Here is a 23,058-nt window from a genome sequence, read left to right as displayed (position 1 = left end):
TTAGTAAAATTAAACCATGTGAATCAAAGGATAAGTAGAGAGCAAAGTAGATTAAGACTCATAATTACCTAATGGTAATTAACATATAAGAGATTGATAAAGAGGAACATTGATTCAATAAAACTATTCACTTATAGCAAATAAAGATCAATAAGGATAAACTAAGCATATTAGAGATGATAGTTTCCTTTCATTATGAATCAAAATCCGAACACCCACTAATTATATAGCACCAGAATTAGCCCACTGAATTACACAATGCTTCTGTAGAGCAAGCACTGGAGCATATTATGCTAGAAACAAACAATTTCAAGAAATTAAGACAAATTTGCTTCCTTTGCTGAGTGAGAGACAGTTGAACAAGAAGCTTCCCACCAAAGAGGATGCAGATTTGGTGGGACGTCAAATGCTGAATGTTAATTGCATTTTAGTCTTCTAAAATGCCAATCTAGGAGATACATCTTATCTGAGAATGTCATGAATCCTAAGCATCGGTTTAGCTTACTTTCTCATCAAAGAAGGGGTTACCAATCAGTTGATAGCCATTGCACCTGTTCCCTCTTGCGGGCAGACAATTGCTCTTCAATCTCAGATTCCGGATTTATTAACATTTTCTCCCTAGTACACACTGAATCATACATGCATCTAAAGTTCAAGAGAATTTATTTTTCTTTTCTTTTTTTGTACAGAATAACTCCATTGGGAATGCAGACCTAAATTATTGCAGCTAATCTACCTGAAAAACCAAGCCGATGCAAGGAACTATGTAAAAGTTATTCTCATTCTACTATTATTAATGCGAAAAGATTAAGAAAAGAGCAAGGAAATAACAGTGCACCAAGAGATATGCAATATAGCTCTTTCTAAAGAAGAAATATTTCCAAAAAGTTGGACTAGTGTAACAGAAAAAAAACAATATCTAATAATGCAAGGATTTATATGATTAGCCAACTTTCATTGATTTGGATTTGTCCATTTTAGTTTTAAAGTATATGTAAAATCAACTGATTTGCTGAACGAGTAATAATAAATAATCCTTGACATTACCCATTCGAAGACCACAAAACGCCGAATGATAGGGTCTGAATCTATTGTTTTTTCTCAAACTTACACATGAAGATAAAAACTTGAGCTGAACCTCTCTTGCATGTTACTTGTATAATTCTTATGATAGCACCACGGGGTTATCCGAAGTGGTTGGGGCGTAGTAGTTTGCCCAATGAGCACGTGGGTTCGAATCGCGGCGGCAGCAAGGGCGTAAATCCCTTATCCCCGTGTCCCTCAGCCCACTGCGCCCTCAACCCCTTCGGCTACCGTGATTAACCCCCCTCGTGATAGCCTTGGGCGAGGTCCACGGGGGCACTGGGGGCGAGCGTTATCGCCTTTTGCCCAATTGTATAATTCTTATGAGCTTGGCACAATGCTACACAAGTTGGTAGATATACTGTACTATTAGTGATTAGGTTCTATACTGTGAGAGATTAGAGATGTGTTGGCCAGATGTTAACCAAATAAGCAGCCAGATTGTACAGTGAATAAACTAACAAAATATTAAATAATTGACATAATTACTATTCCTTGTTTTACATTGAGTATGCGTAAGTACTCCGGGTTAATTTTAATGTGATTAATCAAGTTAAGTTGGAATATGTTCATTTTTTGACACCTTGTGTCTAAATGTGCAGGAGTTTAGAAACACAAGAAGTCGCTCGAAAGACGCAGTAGACAAAAATGATGGCACGAGAAGCGAGTCAACAAACTCAGTGCATCCAAGGGACGAGAAGCTGCGGAAGAGTACACTAGTGGAGCGAGAAGGACGTGCGCGGCAGTTCAAGGGACGAGAAGGCAGGGAGGATGCCTGCTCGAGGAGAAGATCGGAGTTGGGTCCGAGTGACCTCAACTCCAGACAGTTGGAAGCATCACCCACAAGAGCTAAAGTCCGGAAAAGGTCAACTCGAAGGTTGACCTTGGGAGTGAAGAATTATGTCTTGAAGAACTGAGGCGCCTTAGTGGAATGGGTGTGCCTTAGGTGGTTTGGACTGTCTCTGCTACAGAAAGACATGGAGGCGCGCCTCCACGAACTGGAGGCGTGCCTCCGCGGACTAGAGGCTCCTCCACGGACTGGAGGTGCCTCAACTGAAAGGGCGAGGAGGTGCCTTAGATGGAAAAAGTTAGCCACAGTTACACACGAGAGGCGCCTAAGATGGAACAGAGGTGCCTCCATGCGTCCAGAGCCGTTGAGCATATCAGATCTGATCGGATAAGTTTTGCTGACCTAGAGGCACCTCGAGCTCAACTGAGGCACCTCTAGTATCACGTCATCCAACGATAGAAAGTGTTCTGAGCACTATAAAAAGAGGGGATGTCCTCTAGCTCAAAAAGAACACTTGTGCTTTAACTTTGATATTCTGTATTTCTTTCTGTATGTGCTTAAACGTTGTAAGAGGTTTCTCCGCCTTCAACGAATGAGAATTTTAGTAAACTTCTACTGCTTTGAATTAGCAACCTCCTCGGTTGCAAACCAAGTAAAATATTGTTATCTCTTACTGTTTATGTTTATTTTAATTAACTAATATGTGCTTGTCTTTGCAAAATTCAGAAAGCAAAAGAAAATGTTGATTTTATTTGCAAGGCAATTCAACTCCCCCTGCTAGCCTCATTGGGACCTATAATTGGTATTAGAGCCAAGTTCGCTTTAAAAGAACTAATTGCCAGCTAAAGCAAAAGAAAGATGGTCAGATCTAGCATCTACCCACCAACGTTTGAGGGAGAGTTTGTGTTTTGGAAGAGACGCGAAGGTATTTTTCAAAACCGACTTCAATATATTATTAACAATTAAATTTGATTTTGAAGTGCCTCAAAGTAATGATGGAAAAGAACTTGAGGAACATTATTGAACTAACAAGCAATGGAAAGAATTTATGGCAAATGGTAAGGTCGAGTTCCAGCTTTTGAGTGTGCTACCTACTCAAGAACTTGGAAGAATTGGCATCTATAAATGTGCAAAAGAACTTTGGGAAAAGTTCTTGGAACTCAACGAAGAATCAAGAAAAGAAGAATCTGACTCTTCGATAGACATCGCTTCGTTATTCGACCCTTCGATAGACATCACTTCGTCATCAAAGGAATCCGAGACCAAGAAGATCACCGACACAGCACTAATAACCGAATGTCTATCCGAAGACAAAGTCACTTCAGAGGAGAGCATTGAGTAAGGAGGAGCGTCTACCGATGAGTACGACATGGCAAGTCAGGTAAGTAAGCTTCCTGCAGATCAACTGTATGAGTGTATTAAAATGCTAAGTAGATCTTTATGTATAACTAGATCTAAATATCTAAAATCAAAGAAAGATTATACATGTCTGCTAGAAAGTTTTGAAAAAAAATTGAAATGAAAAATTTAACGTTAAAAGAACAAATAGAATTACTGAAAAAGAATTATACATGTTTGAATTTTTCACCAATCTCAAATGTTTGAAATAATGGGGGGCTTAATTAGTAGTTTAGACATCACAAAAGTCATATTAGAAAAGTAACACGAAAAAATATTTCAAAAAATTGTCTTGTTAACCAGTAGGTATGTATTTTGGGTTCTTAAATCATGTTTATTTTAAATAAATTTTTATGTATGCTTTAATTTTAATTTGCTTTAATTTTGTTTACAAAATTAGTTCGTATGCCTGTTGTTTATATTTTCTTTTTATTTTTTCCTATGCTGCACAAATGAATATTCTGTTAGTATAAAAAGTTTTAAGATTTTTCAAACATTATATAATTTTCTAAATTTTTGATTGAAAAATATTTTTTAAATTTTAAAATCCCTTCGGAGATTAATTTTGAAAATTCTGATTTTTCGAGAGATTACCATTGTATTTTGAATATTGAAAAAAATCAACTTAGATTTCTATACATGGAAAATTATTTTTTTAATTTTAATTTTGAAAATGACACTATCTTTACGATTAAAATAAAAATAGTCTATACTTGAATTTTTTTTTTTCATGGTTTCAAATTATTATGATTATCATTGATAAAAAATTTCAATATTTTTCGACAAATAAAAATAATTTTAAATTATTTTTTCAAAATTTCTGATTAATTGGTTAAGAATTATTCCTTTTTTAATTTAATTTTCATAAAATGGCATATATATGATAGTTCTATCTTACACCCTTAGAAAAGCTTTACTATTCTTCTAACTGTTTTTTTTAATGTTTTCCCCCATTTTTGACGTAATCAAAGGGGGAGAAATTAAGATTTAAGTTTAGGGAGAAGTATAAATTTTTGGTAAAAATTTAAAGATTTTTCTTTGTTATAATTACCAAATTATTGTATTAACTTGCAATAATTACTTATTTTATTGTTTTTTTTATCTTAACTTAACTTGGGTTGATGTACATCAAAAAATGAGAAATGTAAATACTCAGGGTTGATTTTAATGTGATCAACAAACTTAAGTTGAGTCATGTTTATTTTTTGATGTCTTGTGCCTAAGTATACAAGAAATTAAGAATACAAAAAGTCGAACGAAAGATGCAGCGGGTGAAAAGGATGGCATGGGAAGCGAGTCGACGAGCTCGATGCATCCGATAGACAAGAAGCAGCGGAAGAGTACAATGGTGGAGCGAAGATGCACACGGAAGTATAAGAGAAGAGAAGTCAGGGAGGAAGCCTGCTTAAGGAGAAGATCGAAGTTGCGTCCAGGTGAGCTGAACTCCGGACGGTCGAAAGCATCACCACAAGAGCAAAAGTCTAAAAAAATGTCAACTCGGAGATTGACCTTGGGAGTGAAGAATTATGCCTTGAAGAATTAAGGCGCCTTGGTAGAATGTGTTGGTACCCCAAGATAGTTTTGATGTAATCAAACAAGTTAAGTTAGGTCCTGTTGTGTTTAACCCTGTGTCTAAGTGTGCAGAAACTTAGGAGCACAGGAAGTCGAGTGAAAGACTCGGCTAGTGAGAAGGACGGCACGGGAGAGAGCCGACGGGGTCGGTATGTCTAAGGGACGAGGTGTTGCGGAAGAGTACACCGACAGACGAGAAGGGAACGTGTGGTGTTTCCGAGAGACGAGAAGCCGGAGCGAAAGATTGCTCGAGGAGCAAAAGACGCAGCTGTCCGAGGGACGAAAAGCTGTGGAAAAGTACGCTGGTGAACGAGAAGGAAGCAAGCAGCGATTCCGAGGGACGAGAAGCTGGAGCGAAAGTTTACTCGAGAATGCCAGAAGTTGGGTTCGGGTGAACCCTATCCGAATGGCTGAAATCACCCAAGCGAGTGGAACCGAAGGAGACACAGATCAAAAGTCAGCAAAAGGCTGACTTCTGATGCCCGGGGCGCCCGGACCAGTCCGAGGCGCCCAGACCAGGTCGGGGCGCTCGGACCCGAGTGCGCGGAACCATTTCGGGCGCTTGGAACCCAACTTTTATCCAAATCGACGTGGCTTTTGACCGTTGCATCGAGGATAAATTTCTATCTCATTCCAAGCGCTTAGAACGCTTCCATGCGCCCCGAGCAAGGCTATATAAATAGCTCTGCTCCCAAAAGCTAAAGTAGGATAAGAAACTATGAAACAACACTTGTATGCTTTTAGTTTTTATTTAGCTCTCTGATTTTATGTTGTCATTGCTGTAAAGAGGTTTCTCTGCCTAAAGGAAAAAATTAGTGCGCTTTACTTCCTTGGATTAACAACCTCCCCGATTGTAACCAAGTAAATTCTCGATGCCTCTGTCTTTTAGTTTCTTTATTATACTTATACAAGTGTTAGATTTATAAAGCTGTAAATCTGATAAAGGTCTTTTTATTTTGTTTTTGTGCAGGGGCTATTCACCCCCTCTAGCCGACCGCCAAGGGTCCTAACAAAATGGAGATGCCTCGGGAGGTTTGTGTTAGAGCAATCTAGGTGCCCTAGGTTTTGATGTTTGAGCAAAGGTTTAAATTAAGTTTATTGTTGTATTTGATATGCATTGTAAGTGTGCAGGATACATGTACAACAACGTAAATCCAAGTGTGACTTGGTAATGGATAAAGTCCCGGAGGCGCGACCTCTTGGCAAAGGAAGATCCGACAACAATGACAAGGCCGATGGAAGCTCCAGAAGGCAAGGCGTGAAGGGTAGAAAGACATCCGAGGGACGCGAGGCTGATGAAGGAGGCTAGAAGACTAGGTCTAGGTTGTGCGGGCAAGGACGAGTGCATGAGAGACTGTACTCAGGGTAAAATTCCAGTGTATACTGTAGCAATATTGTAGCGTTAGACTAGTGTTTTCATCAGTCGACTGGTAGCCGGCAGTTGGCTTGTAACGGTCGAATTTCACTTAGGACCAATCGACTGGTGGTTGTACCAGTCAACTGGTGGCAGGAAACACAGCTAGATGTTTCCTCCCAAACTCTATTTAAGAGAACTCGGGGTGCTTGCCCATGATTGACGAAAATAGAGGTGGTTAACCCCTATTAGAGTCTCTAAAGTAATCTTGTGTGCCTAGCGTGCTTGTGCGAGTTTGTGGCAAGGTTTCTCCACCCACAAGGAACTACGTGAGCTAGCCGGAGGTTTTCCGAAGAGTCATCCACCGACGGATCAGGATCGTCCACCTTACGGACAACCGTGGAATAGGAATTTTATCTCCGAACCACGTTAAATCATCGTGTTAGGTTTATTTTCTCTTGTTAGTATTTGTTTTTGTATTCCGCTGTGCATACTAACCATTGTAGGAAGCAAAGGTTGGGTGAGTCGCTATCCCCCCCCTCTAGCGGGCATCAAGGTCTCAACAGTTTGGATTATCTCTACCGCAAAAAGGCGCGGAGGCCCCTCCACAGACGAGAGGCGCCTCAGCTGAAAGGCGGGGAGGCAACTCAGATGGAACAGAGATGCCTCCGTGCAAAACTCAGCCATAGTAACGACTACACAAGATACGCCTCAAATGAAAAGGAGGTGCTTCCATGCGTCCAAAGCCGTTGAGCAGATTAGATCTGATCGGATAAGTTTTGCTGACCTGGAGGCGCCTCGAGCTCAACTAAGGCGCCTCCAGTATCATGTCAGGCAATGGTAAAAAGTGTTTTGAGTACTATAAAAAGAGGGGATGTCCTCTAGTTCAAAAAGAGCACTCGTGCTTTAACTTCGATATTCTGTATTTCTTTATGTCTGTACTTATACGTTGTAAGAGGCTTTTCCGCCTTAAAAAAAAGAGAATTTTAGTGAGCTTCCATTATCTTGGATTAACAAACTCCCCGATTGCAAACCAAGTAAAATATTCTTATCTCTTACTTTGTGTTTTTGTTTATTTTAATTGACTAATGTGTATTTGTCTTTAATAAATTTAGAAAGCAAAAGAAAGTGTTGCCTTTATTTGTCGGGGAATTCCCCCCCCCCCCCCCCCCCTAGCTAGTCTCACCGGGACCTACAGTATGAACCCTAGGTGGACTCATAATTCAAGTATTAAATATTATCTCTTTTAGGTGGACTTATTTATAATTTGCATATGGGGATACGAACCAAACTCATCTAAAGTGATCTAACTTAAGTTTATTTTGGGTTATTAAATGTAGGTTGAATGCATAGAATCGTTTAGCTCAATCCATTATCATCTATGAGCTGATAACGAATCGCATTTCTATATAAAGGATTGGTACCCAAAGGTTTAAGGCATCTTGATAGAACCCTATTAATGAGAGTTTGCGGTGTCATCACCCTAATTCCCTTGGAAGACCACCTTATTGCTTTCGCTTCATCTTCTTCCACAGCGATTAAGCCGATGTCATAGGATAAGAATAATAGTTCTTCAATCAGGTTCCTTGTCATAGTTTATGAATTTATTTTGTTATGCCATGCTATTGATGAAACTAGATATCATGGTTAGGATTGTTTTCTTTATTCGAATTCCTTTAGGAATTCATGTGGTTAGAAGAAATCAATTTCCATCGATTGGTATTAGAGCATAGTTATTTCATTGTTTTCATGGCACTACAATTTGGGTTTTCGGAGATCTAATGTTTACATGCTAGATTATGTTTTGCTAGAATTTGATCGCCAAAACATTATGTGAAAGAAACCTAGGATAGGCTTGGTTTTTTATGGTTTTTTTGTATTTCATGAAGAACACGAAAAACAATGGTGAACCATTGTTTTCTTTATGGAAAACCACCACGTTCGATCTAATTTTAGGTCAAGTTGTGATAATATAATCTATTGCTTTGGTCAGGTAATCAATTCATTACCAAGTCTATGTTAGTGAACAGAAATATCTGGAATCGATTGACTTGATCGACCAGTTGGCCCAAATCGATTACATTCATTTAGCAATTGATTGGCTCAACGAGATCGAATACGCGATTGATTTTTAATTGACAACCACCAATCGATTGAAAATTTCACCAATCAATGTGATCTTGAAGTTGGACATAGTAGCATTTAGAATCGATCGGCACAATCAAATAAAGCTACCAATGCCAATAGATTAACAACCCTAAAATCGTGACACAATTGATTTTAATCGATTATCTGGTTTGACTACTTTAAGTAATTGATTGGTGTTAAGCACTAATCAATTGTTGTTTAAAGGGTTGAACGTCAATTGATTAATGATTTTCACCAATTGATTAAGGGCTGAAATCAAGTTCAAAAAGCTCTTGGATCAATTAAGGTGATCGATTGGTGATTACCAATCGATTTCCATGAATCAACAATTGATGGTTGAGTGTGAAATGGAACACAGAAGGTTCTGTGATCGATTAGCGGGATCGATTGGGTATAACCAATCGATTGTCACACATCTGAATTGATTGATGGTTATGAAATCGAACACGGTAAGCTCTCAGATCGATTGGATCAATTGATTGGATCACCATAATCGACAGATACGCCTAAAACATAAGCTATTAAGGTTAATCAAGTGTTTCTTGGGTTTACCTATACAAGTACTACTAAATTTAACTATTGTGTTGGTCCAAAGGAATGCACTTTAGATAGGTTTAGTGCATTTTATGTCAGTAGACGTATATCTATACTAAAAGTAATTGGCCCAAAAGAAAATTACTTTTATGCCAGATATATGATTAATGGAGAATTCGAATAGTCATCATAATGATAATTAATAAAGAATTTGAACAGTCATCATAATGAAGGTTATAAATGAAGAATTTATGGAGCAGATAACTCTTCATCTTCTTAATTAATAAAGATCATAAATGATGAATTAATTGAGATCTTAACTCTTCGTATTCCTGGGAGGCTATAAGTAGTCATCCTCGGAAAGATGCAAAAGGGAAATTCCTTCTATCGATTTCTCCCTCGTCAACTTCTTCTTCGTTGACCTTCCATCGGAAGAGATCGATAGTGCTTCCAAGTCTTTGTCGATCCAAGAGGCTAGCACCTAACGGATCATATCAAGATCCGTCAAATTTCTATCTAAAACCGAAGAAGTTTCTGGCCAAATAAGTGAGTTTTTCGTTTCGAGTATAGCTGCAGAATATGTTTACATTTCGTCATTTTATATTGCAAATTCATTTCTTTTTATTCCAAGATGCACTGTTATGACTCAAGTTAGATATGGTAAAGGGAATTTCCGAAAGTATGATAAGATATGACAAGTTATTGCTCTGATGCGGTGGATAATAATAATCGATATATGGCCCTGATGCGATGGATAATAATAACCGATATATAACCTCACCCCTTAAAGGAATTACATATAGGGGACTGATCAGCAAAAGGAAATTTCCGAAAGCATGATAAGATATGACAAGTTATGGCTCTGATGCGGTGGGTAATAATAACCGATATATGACCTCACCCCTTAGAGGAATTGCATATAGGGGACTGATCAGTAAGACCATGGAAAACAAGATGATTAACAGTGCTATGTTTTTGATTAAGTGCCATGTTTTTTATTAAGTTATATTTTTATCATGAATTTTGAATGTCTTGCTAAAAGTATATGTTTTCGATTAAGTTATGTTTCTGTCATGTTTCATGAAACATGTTTTCATCATGAATTCCGAATATTTTGATATATTTTGTATTCTGTCATGCTATGCTCGATCGATCCCACTTACTGAGTGTTTTTCGAAACACTCACCCCCCTTACTCCCATCCCCAGATAAAGACGAGAAACAAGTTGAGAAGGAGGAGCAAGAGATGTTTTGGGGCTGATAATGAAGTCGTGTTCAAGTGATTCGTCCTTTTAGTTCATGTTATCTTTATTTGTACGCTTTCGCTTTTGGATTGTAAAGACTATTTTCATATAGTATTACTGGTTTGGTATACACTTTATAAGGCTTGTTGTTTTCAAGTATTTATATTCGTGAGCAACGCCGGTGTCACGCGCCTAGGTCACGGGACGTGACATATTTGGTAAAAGATAATTCTCCTGAAAGGACTAGATGAGGAGGTGTTCCACCTTGAGAGAACAATAGCGTCGGTTCGACCTAGGATTTCACAAAAAATCCAAAAATCATAGTCGAACAGTTCCAAGACTGTCAAGCTAAGTTAAAATGTTATATTTTGCCTTTTGTGTTAACTCTGTGGTGCAAGAAATCGAAATTGGAAGTTGATCGGAAAAGAAACTTCCAAGCGCCCGGGAAGGGTCCAGGCACCCGGCGTGGGTCTAGGCGCCCGAATTGGGCTGAACCCATCCACAACTGCAGATGAGGTAGTGCGCTCCGATTGGTTAGCACACGTCAGAATCCAGACACTCAAAGATGGATAAAACCTACACAGATAGAGCTTCGTCGAGGTACGACCACGTCAACCGTGCAAGAACCCAGAGATGGTCCAAGTGCCCGAAGTGGTCCAAGAGCCTGAAGTTGGATAAATCCTCGATGAAGCAGGATCAGATTGACTTTAGTCCAAGTGCTCGGGAACGGTCCAAGCGCCTGGAAAAGGCTATAAAATGGATTTCGACCAGTAGCTTCAGAACACAATTCTCTACGACTTCTGTACTTGCACGCTGCTCTAAAAAGCTCTCCACGACGTCCGATGTTGATTTGACAATCAACACCAAAGCTACTACTCATTTGAAGTTGTCGATAAATTTTGTATTTGCATTTACTTTGTAATTCAAATTTCTTTTGTAATTCTTCGAGCTATTAGTGAATTGTCAAACGTAAACACTCAACGAGTGTGAGTCTTGGTATATGAGTCGTCGAAGGCTCCGAACCAAATAAAACTAACTTATGTTAGTGATTTCTTTGCCCTTTTCTTAATTCTATTTCTATTGTGTTTTCTCTAATTTTTACGAAAAACATGAAAAAACCACGAGTACTATTCAACCCCCCCCCCCTTCTAGTGCATTTTTCGATCCATTCAATTGGTATTAGAATGAGGGCACTCTGAATTGGTGCAACCACCATAAGAGCGTTTCGTTGCTTTTTCATTTTTTTTCAAGCAACACCACTCGAGCAATATTTCTTTTCAGGTACGTTATTCTTTCCTTCGATACTATTAATCCAAGATCAAGTCTTAGTACATTTTTCTTTTTATTTTTATTTTCTTAGATTGATTATATAAAATGACCTATCAAGAAAGCTACAACACCACTTGTCCACCTCTTTTCTCCGACGAGTACTTCGGCCATTGAAAGAGCCAAATGGAGTACCACTTGAAGACACAAGTGAAAATGTGGATTATCATCCCGACAAGGTTTGCACAACTGCTCGACGACACGAGAGTACCAGTGACATGTGAAAATTGGGACCGCACATGATGAAAAAGATTGTGACAGACGCTAAGGCAATTCAGACTCTCCAATGTAGCCTCACCAATAAAGAATTGGACCTAGTCGATCCCTTCAATAGTGTCAAGGACCTTGGGAGAAACTAATCGAGTTACACGAAGGCACCTCCGATACAAAAGTAAAAGAGATTTAATTTTAAATAAATTATATAACATAAAAATATAGGAAGAAGAATCGAGTCAACTCCACGCTCGAATCCAAGATCTTCTCAACAACCTTCACACGATCGGTCAGAAAGTGGAGAATTGAGATATAATAAGGTACACCTTAAATGCTTTTTCGAGGAACACTTTGTGGGCATCCATGGTAGATGCTTATAAAGTCTCTAAGGATATTTCATTAATTAGATTAGATGAGTTATTTTCTTAGTTTGAATTGCACGAACAAACTAATGCTACTCTGATCGAGAAAGGTATTACAAAAAGTTGAAACCCAAGTATCAACCCGAATTCGAATATGAATCCAAAGACGAATCAGATTCCGAAGACGTAGATGGGATCACCGCCGAACTGGTCAGCCTAGTTCGGAAATTATACAAAAAGAAGAAAAGATTTACTAAACGCGAAATCAAGAAGGTGATCCAAATAAAGGTCAAAGGGAGTGAGTCATTACCAAGTCAGACTCCAAAGATCAAGTCAGAAATTATATGTTACAGCCGCAACATGACTAAACCTCAAAGACAACAAGAAGCAAAAGAGCAAGAAGGCTCTAAAAGCTACTTGGGACGAATCTTTATCATAAGACTCAGAGAAAGAAGAATAACCTCAAGCGAGCTTTCTTTTATTATTGGCACGAAAACAAGTTGTCGAAACCGAGTTCGAGTCTAAAACTGAAGTTGAATCTGAAGCCAAGTCCGAGAGAAGCCACGAATCCGTATCTATTTCCGAAGGACCAAACACCAATGTATGTCTGCATTAGTTGAAAAATTATATAACATGATATCTTACTTAACCTAGCCAAGTCCAATGTCCGAGAAGACTAACCAAATTGCTTCGACTGAGCAAGTTCAAAGTGGAACTTCAACTCAAATTCAATAACTTGAGGAAGAAAATTCCACATTAAAAACTCAAGTCAAAGAACTTAAGGATTTATTAGAATAGTTTACTTTAGGTTCCAAAAATTTTGATATGATTCTCGGAAAACAAATAATCATATACAATAGATCTGGACTAGAATACAAAGGCTAAGTCTCGTTTCAAATCATATTTATCAATTATAAATAGAAATAGAAACCAAGTCTAAGCATAGGTCCCTAAGTTAACCTTGAATAATCAAGTTTGACCAAATTAATATTGGAACCCAATGATCAAATGCATTACTTAGATAGACCATATCAAGGTTATGATCTAGGGAGCCAATAGAAAAAATATTTTTATAATTAGATAAATTTGTTTGATTGTTTGATTTACTACTTTAATATGTATGTTTAGTTTAATTTCTATTTAATTTAGAATGATTAGATAAGGACTTAGGGTTGTTTGACACTTACTCAACCTAGTACCACGGGAAGGGGGGGTGGCGAGATGATAGTACATTAGAGGGAAGCTTGGTTTCGGAGTCAAATAGGATAAGGTGTACCCTCTCTAGTCTACATATTTAAGTGAAACTAATCGAAGCTACCTCGCCACATCCTAGACTAAGTTAGACCAAGATTTTTAATAGGAAAATTAAATATATAATTTTTTAAAAAGACTTTGTCTAAAAGTAGTTGTTATTTTGATACCCACGAAGGTCACTATGTCTCGCCACAGTTTGAAAGCTAATTTTTGAAATATGTATTTAATTGGCTGATGAATAAACCTAAATCTAACTCAAATGTCAATCAATCCTTAAATCAATTAATAAAGATAAAATTAATAAACATCTCGCAAAACTATAAGGTTCATTGAAAATTTGAAAATTTAGAAAAGTATGAGATGAATTTTATAACTAATTAGATTAATTCAACTTTAATGAATTCAAACTTAAACTAACTTTAAATTAACTTTTAATTAACTCAACTTAAATTAACTTTAAATTAACATTTACTTAACTTAAACTAACTTTAATTAATTTTTAAACTTTAAATATTTTTTTCAAAACCTTAATTAATTTTGAATGTTAAATTAACCTTAAATCAATTAATCTAAATCAAACCAAAATCTAATTAATCAAATCTAATTACATTAATGTCCATCTCACAGAGAACTTATAGAAATAACATGTGTGCCAATCTAAATTAGATGAGATAAAAAAATAAGAATCAATCATTTTGTCCTAAAATTCATTTAAGTTTGATCCAAATCAAATATTTTATGTATAGGAACATAATGATTTGGACCAATGGATATTGAATAGTGGGTGCTCTAGACACATAACTGGAGACAGATTTAAGTTTACTAACCTAAAACTCAAGAACTTAGGATCAATTGCATTTGGCAATAACAGAAAACTTAAGGTAATCGGAATGGATGTTGATAGTAGGTGCTTCAGACATATGACTAGAGACAGATTGAAGTTCACCAAACTAAAACTCAAGAATTTAGGATCAGTTGTATTTGTCAACAGAAAACTTAAGATAATTGGAACATGTAATATTGAATTATGTTCCAATTTCATTATTCAAAAACTTTTATTAGTTGATAAATTTGAGTTTAGTTTACTTAGCATACGTCAATTATGTAATTCTAGTTATTTAGTAAACATTCTCAAACCTTGAATGTTTAATTAAAAATATTAAAAATCATGAAATAACACTTAAGAGAATTAGGAAATATAACATCTACACAATTGATATTCCAAACTTCTCACTTAAGTGTCTACTAACACAACAAGAGGAACCTAAGTTGTGGCATAGAAGACTAGGTCATACTCACTTTAGACTCATTTCAAGAATGAGTCAAACTAGTTTAGTTAGAGGTCTATCTAGAAAATACAATCTGTAATACTTATCAACAAGGAAAACAAAACAAATCAACTCACAAACCGACTACTTTAAATCAAACCAACTCAATACTTGAACCCCTACACTTAAATCTGTTTGATTCACACGGTGCTAAATCACTAGGTAGAAACCAATACTATCTAATAATAATTGATGATCACTCCAGATTTACTCGAGTAAAATTTTTAAATACTAAAGATGAAGCATTGGAAAAGTTTAATAATTTTTATAAATTAATAGAAAATGAAAAAAATATATTAAAATTAAAAGAATAAGAAGTGAAGATAGTAGAGAATTTAAAAATCATAAATTTATTGAATCCTGTCAAAACAAATAGGTATCATCATGAATTTTCATGCCTCGGAACTCCTCAACAAAATGGTATAGTTAAAAGAAAATATAGAACCTTACAAGAAGGAGTTAGATCAATGCTAAATGAATACAATCTACCTAACCAATTTTGAGCTGAAACTATAAACATGGCATGTGACATTCAAAATAGAATTTTAATCAACAAATTTTATAATAAAACTCCCTATGAAATTTATTATAATAAAATACTCGATTTAAATTACCTAAAAGTATTTGGATGTAAATTTTATATATTAAATACTAAAAATTACTTAGGAAAATTTACATCTAAGTCTACAATTGAAATTTTCCTAGGTTATTTCCTCATCTAATAGAGCGTCCATAATAGAAACACCCAGAAATTGAAGAAACAACTAATATTATCTTTGATGAAGAAAATAATTAACTTAACAATTTGACAAGGAACAAAATGTTAGAAATTTATAAAATGACGAACCTATACCTCAATCTAACACAAATGAAACAGAATAACCAATTGTTAATCTTGGAGTAAGAATAACTAGATTAAGATTTAATCACCGATCAAATTTTGGGTAATCCAACTCTAGGAGTCAAAACTCGGTTATCATATATAAACTTAAGTCAAATAGCCCTAACATCCAAAATTGAACCAAAATTCATAGAAGAAGTCTTACCTAACCCTAATTGGATCATAGCAATGCAGGAAAACCTAACCCAATTTGAAAGAAATTAAATGTGGGACTTAGTACCTAAACCAGAGAATAAATCAATTATTGACACAAAATGGATTAGGAACAAATTAGATGATAAAGGAGAAATTGTTAGGAATAAAGCCCAATTGATAGCTAAAAGATTAAGTCTAAGTCGAAGGACTTGATTATGATGAAACATATGTCCCAGTAGCTAGACTTGAATCCATTAGGATGTTGCTGGCCTATGCAGCACATAAAGGGTTTAAATTATATCAAATGGGTGTAAAATCTACATTTCTTGATAGATTCATTAAGAAGAAGTTTATGTAAGTCAACATTCTGAATTTGAGGATCTAGATCACCTAAACTATGTTTTTAAACTACAAAGGCCTTTTATGACTTAAAACAAATACCTAGAACCTGATATGAAAGGTTATCAATTTACCTAATTTCTAAAGGATTCAACCAAGGACAAATTGACTTTACCTTATTTGTTAAATCCTTAGAAAAAAACATTATCAACTCAAATATACGTAGATGATATAATTTTTTGTTCAAACAATACAAGTTTTTTAAAGGGATTTATCAAGTTAATGGAACATGAGTTTGAGATGAGCCTAGTAGGAGAATTTAACTTCTTTTTGGGCTTACAAATAAAATAAATTAAGGAAAGTATTTATGTTTTCCAAAATAAATATGCTAAGGAGTTAATTAAAAATTTTAGAATGAAGAATTCTAGAGAAATTAATACACTAATGACAATAAATGTAAAAATTGATAATGATCCAGAAGGAAAATCAGTTGACTTAAAAAGCTTTAAGAGTGTCATAGATGGTTTACTATATTTAATTGCAAGTCGACCTGATATATTATTTGCAATAAGTATGTGTGCTAGGTATCAAATATGTACAAAAGAATCACATGAAAGTATGGTAAAAAGAATACTTAGATATATTAAAGACATTAAATGTAAGAATTTGGTACCCTAGAACTTCTCATTTTAATCTAATAGAATATTCTGACTCAGCATAGTCTGGGTGTAAATTGGACAGAAAAAATACAAATGATAGTTGTCAACCGGTACAAAGTCTAATCGGCTAGTTTAGTAAGAAACAATACTGTGTTGCATTATCGACTACTAAAGCTAAATACATAGCTTTGGAAGAATGTGTAGCTCAACTGTTATGGATGATGCATACACTTGAGGACTTTCAACTAAATTATACCAATATATAGGTCCTAATTGATAATGTTAGTTCTATTAAGTTAACAAAAAAAATCCAATACAACATTCTAGAACTAAACATATAGAGGTAAAACATCACTTTTGTAAGGGATCATATAACTAGAGATGATATTATACTAAACTATGTTGAATCCAAGTCCAACCTAACAAACATTTTCACTAAACCCTTACATGAATTTGCTGTTTATTTTCAAAATTCAAATTGGTTTTCAAAACTTATGCTTTCTTGAAAGCTATCTTTTTCAAAACTTATATTTTTCAAAAATTCAAGTTACTGAAGTTACTTTAAAAATTCATTTGTTTTTAAATTCTAGGTTAAATCTTTATTTATATTTTTTCAAAAAACTCCCATTTTTACTAGTGTTTAAAATATTAGATTTAGTTTAGGTTTTCCCCCTAGAGGGCATGTACCTATAGTTTTAGGCAACTAGAATCTCACAAGCACACTAGGAATACCTTCCTTATCTATTGAAAATACTTAGAATGGTGTGAGATTCTTAGGATATTGCCTGAATTTTCAGATACTTATATCAGTGCGTCAACATAAAATCTAAGCGAAAAATACCAATTAATATTGATCAAGTTTAGTAATCCTTCTAAGTCAAGAACTTGCTAGATATTTTACTTGACTTGATTAACTAAGTGAACACTACTATTTTCTAGTAGACAGCTAGTAGCTAAAAATTAGACATTTGTTTTAAAGGAAGTAGATGATTATTTTAAATATTTTTTAACAAAAATTACTTTGATTTTTTACATGCTGGGACAATAAGGGAATTAATCTTTAAATCTTGTTTATTTGCTCTCTTAAGTAAATTTCATAAATTGCCTTAGTACATTGCAAAAATTACTTAAACATTTTTTTTCAAAACATATTCCTCCTTAAAAATATAATAAAATTGCTAATTTTCAAAGCTGAAAAAGTGGATACTATTTTTTTTAGATCTAAGCCAATTTTTTAACTTTTCAAACTAAGTGTTCAAAACTTCAAAATTGTTTGGCAAAAGCATTCTCTTTTTCAAAATTTATTTTTGATATATGTGAAATGGGGAGAAAAAGGCAAAAAGATAAGTTAATATTTTTCAAAATATGTAAATGGGTTTTTTAAAAAAACTATGTTATCTTTCAAAATCTATAGGGGGAGAATGTCAAATTAAGGGGAGCACAGTTTAAAAAAATTCTTTTACATTAAAAATTTAAAAGCTTTTCTAAAAAACACTTAAAGTTATTTTTAAAGAATTTTTCTTTTGTGTTAAATTTCTTTAAGTGATATGTTTCTACTTAACTTTGAATCAGGTTTTCCATAAATCAAAAGGGAGAGATTATTGGTGTTGGAAGTACTAGCTAGTCGAAGCTAATTTTAATAATGGAAAAGGGTTCAAAGTTAAGCTGCGTTGTAATCTGACAAGCTTACTGAGTGTGTAGGAAAGATCTAGTTGAAACTAGGCAACGAAGCCTTGGTCAAGGGATTGGGCATGATGTCCTGGTCAAGTGATTGGGCATGAAGTCCTGGTCAAGTGGATTGGACATGAAGTCTTGGCAGATCGAGGACATCAGACAAAAGTCCTGGGGTCACGAACTCCAGGTAGAAATCTAGGCAGGTCGAGGGTTGGACGTCTAGCAAAAGTCCCAAGGGTCAAAGGCAGATGCTGGGCAAAAGTCCAAATAAGTGTTTGGCAAAAGGTAACTCTCCTGAGAGGAATAGGTGAGAGGGCATTCCTCGTTGAGGGAACAGTAGGCGTCGATTCGACCTAGGGTTTTATGAAAAATCTGAAAGTTAAAACGGGCAATCTCGAGAGTGTCAAACTAAGTTAAAATGCTATGTTTTACCTTTTGTGCTAACTCTGTGGTGTAGAAAATTGAAGCTGGAAGTTGGCCAGAAAAAGTACTTCCAGACGCCCGGTAACAATCCAAGCGCCAGGATGTCCAAGCACTCGGAGTGGGTCCAAGCACCCGGATTGGGTCGAACCTAGCCGCGAGTTCAGATGAGGTGGCGCACTCCAATTGGTAAACCCACGTCAGAGTCCAAGCGTCCAGATTGGTCCAGGCGCCTAGAGATGGATAAAACCTACGCAGATAGAGCTTCACTGAAGTGCAACCACATCAGCCGTCCAAGCGCCCGGGGGTGGTCCAGGCACCGAGGTGATCCAGGCACCCGAAGTTGGATAAATCCCCGACGAAGTAGGATCGGATAAGCTTCGGTCCAGGCGCCGGGAAAGACTATAAAAAGGCCTTTGACCAACAGCTTCATAACACAATTCTCTACGACTTCTATATTACTCTAAAAAGCTCTCCACGATGCCCGAACATTGATCCGACAACCAACACTGAAGCTGTTATTCATTTAAAGTAGTCGGTAAATTTTGTATTTACATCTACTTTGTAATTCAGATTTCTTATGTAATTTTTCGAGCTATTAGTGAATTGCCCAACATAAACACTCAACGAGTTTGGGCCTTGGAGTAGGAGTCGTCGAAGGCTCTAAACCAAGTAAAACTAACTTGTGTTATCGATTTCTCTGCCCTTCTCTTAATTATATTTCGCTGCATTTTTTCTAATTTTTACGAAAAACGTGAAAAAACCACGAGCATTATTCAACCCCCAACGCATTATTCGATCCTTCACACTATTCCACAACCACCATGGGAAGTCAACTAATGAGCTTTGGCGGTCTTGACTGCTCTATTAATTGGAACTATTTTAGAAGGGAGATTCAAAAACAAGAAAGTTTGCAGGGACTAGCATCCAAGAAACGATCAGGACCCTCAAGGAACCACAAAATTTTAAAGAAGAATTGGCTTTCTACACTAGCAAGGTGTATCTACCACCTTCTCACAATTGGAACTAGAGAGAAGTTAAGACTTGCATAAATAGGATCATGATGAGAACTAGAGGACCTCACCAGGTATGCCATGCCATTTTTTGTCAGGAATATGAAGAGAGATAGAAGGGAGCTCATGAAATAGTGCAATGAGTCTTAAAGACAGCCATCCTGTCTGTATCTAGCCGGCCTATTGCAACCCTTGTCAATGATAGGTTGACATTTTAATAGACTGCATCGAAGGAATCTCGAAGCCACAAGGCAAGGCGATTGACATTTCTATGGGTGCAATCAACCTGCTTTGGAAGAAGACCAATAGGAAGATGGCGATGAGGTGCTTTAATTTCCATGTCTCATGCTTAAACCCATTTGTATGATGAGCAAGCGATGCTTCCTTATCTTCCATCTTTAGATCGTGGGCTTTATCCCCAAAAATCCTAGATTTGTGCACAACACAAGGTTAAAGGAATACCTCATCTATCGGGAGGTCACATTTCTAGCTGATGCTTTGGAGCTGGAATGACACCTAAAATCGTGTATCCCTATTGTTGTGCTCGTGGACTAGTTGTGCTTATGGACTAGAACACTCTCAAGGAAGACTGCTGACCTAGCAAGCACATTCAGCATAAAAAGATGGTCAACTTAGCACCCTCGGGCTGACATGCTCATGGATAAGGATAACAATTTGTCCCTATTAAGGTGCCTTGCCTTGAACTGTAATGTAAATAGGAGGATGAATACAGAATTCACATATGTAGGGCAGATCAAGTATGGGATAAAGCTTTTATACCTTACTCTACTTCATCCGCATGAAATTTAATTTACATTATATATATTTGTATATATTTTATATTTTGTTATCCATAAGAGAAGAGTTTCATTCCATAATCCGAGTCATGCCACTTCCCATATGGGACATGGAAGGAAAATAAAAATTCACCTATATGTTGTATGGACAAGGATCAAGTATAGTGGGTTGAAATAGTTCACACATAATCTCTATGTGCGTGTTATGTTTCTTATATATGTCAATATATTTTACCATAACGAAATCAAAGGTTATGCAATGCTATTATCAAATTCCTATCCTTCCTCTACTATGAGAAACTCGTGTTCTTTTCTTTTGATGAGACACAATACAATCAATGGAGGAAACCTACACTCACCCAGGAACCTGTGGATACACGGAAATTCAGGGGGGACTCTACCACCTCCGTCTTGAGGACCCATGGTGCGATCCCCCAGCTGGTCTAATAAGACATCAAATTATTCATTACCTTTGATTCTCCATTTTGCATGCATAAGAAAAATTTAAGACAACTAATCTGATTCTATAATGGGGCATGTTCAATACTGATATGTATGTTGTTGCCATACTCTTTTCAACTTCATGTGTATAACCTGCATCCATATGAAGCGTAATAACATTTCGGCAGTTTACTAGCAAGCCAAATGTACAAAACTAAGGACTCATAAGACGACAATCGGGTAGCCATTGACTCTCTAGGATATCCAATTATCAGTTTTCCACCATCACAAATTAAATAGTCTTTCGTAACTGTTGATTTTGTGGTCAATTGCTGATCTGCATCTTTCAGTTCTCACTTTTGACCAAGCAACAAAGAAAGACTAATTCTTTTTTAATGGACGATTTGCACGGTGGTCAATGATTCTTACATGATTATGGTCTTCAATCACTACTTGCATAGCTAATACTGATTTTTAGTCAAAAGACGCAAGCATAAACTGCATACCATTAAACAATTGACATAGAAAGAACAAAGTGAAAGACCAACCTGTTCGTCCCTCCGTGACAGATGAAGTGCACTACTTTAGGATGGATTTTGTTTCTTACTACTTCCTTTGTGCATTCTCCTCATGAAGAGCTTAGCAATCTGCAGCTGTGTATTTGCTATAATCTCAGTCCTTTTAAGCTCCATCTCACCTCTTTTAATCTCTGTCTCTGCTCTCATCCTCTCAGAATCCTTGTACATCTCCATCCTCGCCTGCTCAATCTGCAGTATGGACTGTGCCAATAACCTGATGCTCTCTGCCACCTCACTAACTGTGACTTTTCTCTTCTTGGACGAACTACCAGGGTCACTACCACCGACCATATCAGCAGTGGCCTCCTTGATCCTCGGTGTGCTCAGATTACCATAGATGCCCCTGTTATCCATCCTCTTGTCATCAATCTTATCAGCATTAGTATTAACGTCGATTGGCATTGTATTAGAGCCATCGTCGTGATTGCTATCGTGCAAGTGGTCGTCTACTTCGACATCCGTTTCTGCCTTCGGCAGAGCCTGGAGATCGATGCCATGGTTGGATTTAGGATTGACTAAGCAATTCGCGGAGCCCTTTAGCAGATCATCCATGCGAGAGTAAAACTGCCACGAGGAGGTGGAGGTGGGATCATGGGTGAGGGTGGACTCAGAACGGTAGCGCTTCTTCAAAGCCTCGATCTTGTTCTTGCACTGGGTCGGGGTCTTGAGCGCCTTAGTCCCCGAGCACCGCATAGACACCAGGCGCGCGATCTCCTCCCAGTCACTCCCCTTCAGCTTCGCCCGATTTCGCAGTACCCACTTGGACTCGTAAACCTCCAACAAGCAGAGAACGCCGCCCTCGCTCCACTCGTCCCTCTTTCCCTTGTCTGGGACCTTCGGCGCAGAAGGCGGCGCAGGATCCGGGCCGGACGAGGGGAGAGAACCATCCATGGGAATCCTAGGCAGAAATTTAGAACCAGGAAAGCAAGGATCACAGATTTACACCACGTAAGGCCTCTCCTTGGGTACTCTAGCAGTTAATTGACAAGAAAGTTTGGGCTTTTTCGCACAAAAAACCATCTTGGAGGGATTCCGCTGTCGGAAATTGAGTAGTAACACGGCAAGAACAAGGATTTCTCCATAGATATTGAAAGTTTGGTCTAGAAAAATGGTGCCAATACAGTAATCGCAGTGGAAAACAGATCAAAAATCAAAATAAGCCCTAGACGAGTCGACAGTCGGAGCCCTCGGCTACAGCTCAAGGGAAGCGCGAGCCAGCGAGCGAGGCCAGTGGAAAGGACGAAGGGAGATGGAGACTGGAGAGAGAAGAGGGCGAATTACCTGCTGCGCAACACTGGCGCATGGGATGTGGCCACGTGGGTGCATATGTGCCGTCAGTGAAGAAAGAGTCGGCAGTCTCAGAGCGCAATATAGCGGGAGTGGAGGCTCGCATCAGGCCGCGCGTAAGACGACACTTTCCCGCGCTCGGAGATTCGTACTCAAAGATCAAACCCACAATCGACAGAGCGAGTAGTTCGTATGGGGCCATTTTAAAT

The 23,058-nt window shown here is 37.0% G+C and overlaps 1 protein-coding gene across 1 annotated transcript; it reads right to left on the bottom strand.

Annotated features, from left to right (window-relative positions):
• Positions 1–170: 170 nt before the first annotated feature.
• On the bottom strand, positions 171–22,812 carry LOC122026947 (trihelix transcription factor ASIL1-like). Its single transcript, XM_042585711.1, has 2 exons — positions 21,533–22,812; positions 171–736 (listed from the first exon to the last, which is right to left on the bottom strand). Exon 1 carries the CDS (start codon positions 22,451–22,453, stop codon positions 21,569–21,571), a length of 885 nt encoding a protein of 294 aa, XP_042441645.1. The 5' UTR covers positions 22,454–22,812; the 3' UTR covers positions 171–736; positions 21,533–21,568.
• Between the last annotated feature and the right edge of the window lie 246 nt (positions 22,813–23,058).

Source organism: Zingiber officinale, chromosome 10A, assembly GCF_018446385.1.
Source record: "Zingiber officinale cultivar Zhangliang chromosome 10A, Zo_v1.1, whole genome shotgun sequence".
NCBI lineage: Eukaryota > Viridiplantae > Streptophyta > Magnoliopsida > Zingiberales > Zingiberaceae > Zingiber > Zingiber officinale.
This window is presented reverse-complemented; position numbering and strand designations above follow the sequence as displayed.